The following is a 5,744-nucleotide window of genomic DNA, read 5'->3' on the forward strand; positions in this document are numbered from 1 at the left end:
GATGAGACATTCTTAACTCGCCAACGTCATGAGCCCATTTTCTGGATTTGCAAAAGGCATTCAATCACAAACCAGCCCAGTGCCTGACTTTGCCCAGCACGCTACATTACACGCATGGAAAAGTATAACAAAGTTTAAAAGTAGCTGAGTTTCCTAAGCATTTGGTGCAAAGTTATTTGGCTTTGGAGTGCGTTCAGGAGAGGTGCCCCAGCGCTTCTGTAATCTTTGTTGTTTTCGTGCAGGCTTGCCCACCTCTGAAATGCCCTCTTTGCCATGGCTTTTAAGCTGCGAACATTTTGGTATGTTTCAACCCAATTTTTGCCCACTGGAACTTCTCAGGAGCAAGTTCCCTGGCGAGTTCTGTGAGGCAGCAAACGACTTAAGCTAGAGAGACATATCTCTGGTTCCCACTTATGCCAACTTGTCCTTTTGGAAGCAAGTGGTCATGCCACTCAAAAGCGAGTGCTGTATATTATGCTTATCCTGTTGTTTTATCTCCGTGTCCAAAAGTAAATTCGGAGTCAATTTCAGCTGAGATGTTGAGTTAACACAAATTATTTAAATCCCCCCCACATAACTACACGCATATAGAGAAAGGCCATTAAAACACTATTTATTTAATCATACCAGTGTTCCACAAAGTCTTTGTCGCATGCAGATAAAATAAAACCCGTAACGATAACTGGATATCTTCTGACTTATCCTTACCACACCCTGGAGCTTGTTCATGAACTGTGTCCCTTTCCATTCACACTTCGAGGGATGAAAAATGTCTCTCCAAATCAATTCCTCGTCATAATTCAAAGAATGAGGGGGCGTGATGGGGTCCTTCCCATTTCCCCACAAACCCCAAATTGCTATTCTTGTACAGGTGTTTGGCAACAAGGCATTTTAAGGGGGCTTTCTTAGCCTGTGCGGTTTTGGAAAACCAATCTTTCTTTCCCCATTACAGTCTGCTTGGCCTCCTAATTGGGCCCCGCTTCCTTGAGTTTTGTTTAGGGGGGAGAAAGTAAGATATCATTACACCTGTTCATTTAATTTATGAATAAGAATTGGGCGTGCTGGAAAGAACTCACCCTGTGCCCTGTCTCTGTCCTTGGTGCTGAATCATCTTAAATTCCTGATTGCGAGTTATCCAGTAGATTGGGTGCATAAAAGCATATACGTCTTTAAATTCACGTGATTAGGGGAAAACGTTAGATTTCTCTCCCATTCTTAACTTGAGAACTGTTGGCTTGGGGGCTGCGTGGTCTTGCTTTGGCCTCACAAGTGCCCTGCGGGGTGTGTTTCAGTTGGAGTGAAATGCTGATAATTCGTCCAAACTCCGGGATCGATGTGTTAAGGGTTTTTTCGGTGGGTGGAGCACACTGTTGGCTGAAAGAGTCTTAACGAAACAAAAACGCCTTTGGGGTAAGATGAGTGATGAGGTACCTTCCACTCAGCTTCAGTACTGTAAAAAAAGGGGGAAAAAGTGAATTACATTGACTACCAACCGATGTTTCGAACTTGCCCTTTTGTGCCTGAGCTAAATGTTGAGTTTATTTTTCAGGAGGAAGTAAAGGCAGTTTAGAAATCAAAACACGTTAAAGAAATAATGGGATCAAATATGGGGGAAGATACTGGGGCTCTTTTCCTGCTTCTTGCAAAGCTAGTTTTCAAGCTCTCCCTCCATCCTGGGTGTATCTATCTGTGCGTCTCCCTTAGGATAACATTTCACGTATCTGGAGAGGGAGATGTGCTTAAAAAGCTGGCGCTTACAGATAAATTTATAAAAGCAAAAGTTCTGAAGATAACCCCCTTCTGCTCATTTAGACCAGGGGTGTCCGATCTCTTCAACCCATCAACCCCTTCATGAAGCTTTAGATTGTCCATTGACACCCCCCAAACATTTATTATATGAGCATAATTTAATAAATACTACTTTAATAGTATAAATAATTATTATTATTGCTGACAGCTGACCATCCAGACATGGGTATCACTCTTGCCAACAGCCACCTCACCTTCAGGACTAGGGACTGGCATGGAGCTCTACAGAATTCCCAGAAGATCAATTGACCCCAATTGACCTTCCATCGTTTATCGACCACCTATTGACCCCCAGGCATTTACTGACCCCCCTTTTGACCCCCTGACATTTATCTACCTCTTGGATAGTCCCATCGACCCTTAGGAGTCAACGCTGACCGCTTCAGAGAAACGCCGCAGTGATTCTCCCCCGGCAACTTAACTAACGTTGCAAAGCTCTCTACGTTGCAACTTACGTGGCTTCTCTTGCATCCAAGTCCGCTCACTGCCCCTATTCTGTCCAGCCGTTGTCCGAAGCAGCTGGATAACCTGCGGGGCCCACTGAAAAGGCCCCCCAGTTTGTTCCGCACAGCTGCTGGTGCTTTTTCTGGATATTGCCAGTTGAGGCGGGCATTGCTGCCTTCGCTCTGAGGTCTTGGGTATTCGCCATCCCAGGAAGAGAGCGGCTGGGCTGCGTCTCCCGCTGGCTCGTCATTTGCTTCGTTCTGATCTTGTTCAAGTCCTTCTCTTTCTGCCAACTCCAGTTTGTTTTCAAAGCGCTCCAGAAGATCCTACGAGCAGAAGGGAAAATGAAAAGCCTATTTTGCAAGCCCTCACATTAAAGTCAGTCTCCGTGGAAGTGGCCTTCTGTATTCTCACTAGGCTGCTAAAAAACAGGCCAGAAGAAATAATTTAAGGCTGTTCAGGTATGTCTTGAACCATTTACCAGTTGCAGTGAAAATTCCGCATTCTTTTCAACCTTTGTCTATGCTGGTTTGTTTAGTTTTCAAGTAGTAGTTTGTGGAAAGAAGACGCTTGGTGGCTCCTGCAAGTCGTCCTACCCAGATTTCCAGTGCTGAGGAACGGGGGCAGGAGGGATGATCCAGTCACTATATCTGCTTTGGTCTAATACATATTTTCAACTGGAAATCGTGCCCTCGAGTAGCAGATTTGGAAACTTGAAGCTGAGACGAGAAAAGATGACCAAAGACTTGAAACCAAGGCAAGATTCAAACTTGGAACTTAATGGTCTTTTTCTCACCTGTGCTACAATGCCTTATCTTGGATGGATTTACGCACGCATGATACACAGTCCTGTGACCTGCTAGGGACTAGCCCATTGAGTAGATCCATCCTGGGTTAAATTCAAGCTCCCAGGAACGACATTCAGGGTTTTGAAGGCCAGACGGCCATCACGGCATTGTACGTTGTCTCCTGTTAATCAATGGCCCTTTACTTATAAGGTGACCGCCGACTGGAGTATCCGCTCAGGAAATGGCCCTTCCCATCACCTGCTCTCCGAACCTTTTAAGCAGAAAAGCGGGGTGAAGAACCCGGGATCTTGGCATGCCAAGCAAGGGCTCCACTCTCCAAGTTACCCAAGACTTATTCCGGGTTTGGCTCAACCTCAGATCTTACCTTGAAATCGGCTAGTTCTGCCCGAGGGATGGGCTGGGCCTCAGATGCACCTTGGAGGTGAGCAGTAAAGAGCAGGGAGAGCAGGAAAGGGATCTTCGAACCCATCGTCTTCTCCGGCATCCTAGTCTTCCTCCGTCCTCCGCCCGCTGTTGTGTCGATTCGGTGCCCTCTATCTTTATATCTTTAGGGCGGCCAAGCTCATGCCTGAAGAATGAACCCCACATTCTATCACCCTGACTCGATAAAGGATCTCAGATACTGGAGCCAGGAGAAGATTCCCTTTTAAAGTGATCTTTGTTGCCCGGAAAGCAACCTCCTGTGGTTTCTGAGCAGCGGGAACCGTAACTGTGGGGAACCCGTGACACACACATTCCTCGGGCCTCGTCTGGAGAGCTTTCACACTTCCTAGGTGTGAAAGAAGCTCTGAAAAATCCCTCTTTATCTGTTTTAGGAGACAGCCTTGTGTGGGGAGGGGTGCTTTAGCAGTGGAAAATCAGATTGGCTGGGGAACATGGGGCTGCTTTGAGATCCCAGCGAGCCGTGGCGGACGTGTGCTGCTCTCCCAAAGCTTGGAGTTTAATAATGATAATAACTAGCAATAAAATCAATCAAAGATTAAAATGACAAGGGCAGCAGACGAGATGGAATAGGTTTGGTTCTCATTTACCCTGCTGAGAGCTTGGGGTGGGATTTTGGAATTGGAGGCTTCTGCGTTAAATGCTGGCCTGAGAAACCCTCCCAAATGTGCTCCCTTTTAAGAGGATGGAGGGGAGAATGGAACCATGATTAATTATGTAAAATGCTTTCAACTGGGAATTAGAGGGCCAAAACATGATGACAATACCAGAGTAGAGAAGGATGAACCCAAGTTTTCCTTTGGCTGGAATGCAAAAAAGATAGATAGATAGATAGATAGATAATGATAGATAATGATAGATAGATAGATAGATAGATATGCATAGATCAATCTAGGTGTTAGTTTTTTGGAAGACGGTGCAACCTTTTCAAATCCAAGGCGAGGATGCTGGGCTCACATTCCAGAAAGCAAGTCGGAAGATGAAGGAGTTGGCTGAGTAAGGGCAAAAACGGATGATTGGTTAATGTAGGAGTGTCTGCCTATTGTTGAGCATGAATCTTTTCACGTAGCGCCCATATTGTGCACGCCCAATAATGCTCAGAGAGAGTCATTCTCTTGCGGGGTGGGGAGGTGGGTGAGTTTTCCCTTAGGCCTCCTTTCTGCAAGGAAGTTATATTTTGGTCTGGGAGGAGGCCATGTTTGATTGAACTCTCTAGGACTTTGTCGGAAGAGGTCTTGGTGGTTAGAGAGGTGCCTCTACACAGCTGTGGCTGTGATGGTTGGGTAGGTAGCCTGAGCGCTTGCATATAGGAGAAGCTGGTTGAGTTTCCAGAATGGGCACCCACCCCAGCCCTCTCAAGGATGCTGTATTAATGGTCAATAACTCCAGCTGATGTTGACTGTAGCGTATGCGCCCGCCATGTTGGGTTTGTTTTCTAAAAGAAGGTTTGGTCTATGAGTGTGGCAGAACTAGGCGGTACACTCCTGGCTTGCAAGAATGGGGCTGTACCACTTCAGACTTCCTCTGATGCCAAGGGCAAGGATGGCCCCCCTCCCCATCACCGAGATTTCTCTGCCTATTTCAGCCTGTAGTTTGGGATCCATGGCACTGATAGGCCCAAAGGTTCAGGAAATAGGATGTTGGGCAGCCCATGGGTTGGCCTGAGATGTGAACATCCATGAATCTGGAGCCCCCACAGCTGATAACACCCTTCTGAGAGAAAGTCTGACATTTAACATCTACCCTTTGGTTTTACTCTCCTTGATGTCAAGGAACAAGAACTATTCCTGAAACTAAGGTGCCCATGAGATTAACCTCCAGGATGATGGGTTTCCTGCAGAACTGAGGGTGCAATGCTTAACTTTCCTCCTGGAAAGTCTTCTGAATGTGGTGGTGTGATATACATCCCACCGCAGGGAAAAAACTATGCTGATGGCATTCCTACATTGGGGAAATAGCCCCCCACCTACCCAGCTAAGGAGTGTGATTCAGACTTATGCCCAACGGCTTGAGCAAGGGCTGCCTGTAAGTCTGGGATAAAATAGCCAGAGCTGTATGTGGGCGGGGCAAGGGAGTGTAGGTGTGGCCAAAGCAGACAGTGGGTGTGGCCAAATACAAGGTTGGCATGTTCCAATCCTCTTGAGCAATTTTGTCCAGACACTTCGCTGGCTTTTTAAATGGATCTTCTTCAGTGCATCTTCTCCCACTTCTTTTGATCTGGAAACCGTAACTTTCATTTGC

The 5,744-nt window shown here is 46.4% G+C and overlaps 1 protein-coding gene across 1 annotated transcript; it reads right to left on the reverse strand.

The window, feature by feature from the left end:
• Nucleotides 1–588: 588 nt before the first annotated feature.
• LOC103051307 (natriuretic peptides A-like) lies at nt 589–3,588 on the reverse strand. The gene is made up of 3 exons (XM_007420070.3): nt 3,427–3,588; nt 2,265–2,579; nt 589–1,450 (listed from the first exon to the last, which is right to left on the reverse strand). The coding sequence occupies exons 1-3, from the start codon at nt 3,544–3,546 to the stop codon at nt 1,445–1,447; spliced, it is 441 nt and encodes a 146-aa protein (XP_007420132.1). The 5' UTR covers nt 3,547–3,588; the 3' UTR covers nt 589–1,444.
• Between the last annotated feature and the right edge of the window lie 2,156 nt (nt 3,589–5,744).

Source organism: Python bivittatus, unplaced genomic scaffold (assembly GCF_059951505.1).
Source record: "Python bivittatus isolate LINGU-HERP-01145 unplaced genomic scaffold, Pbiv_v1 ctg000090_np1212, whole genome shotgun sequence".
NCBI classification, from domain to species: Eukaryota; Metazoa; Chordata; class Lepidosauria; order Squamata; family Pythonidae; genus Python; species Python bivittatus.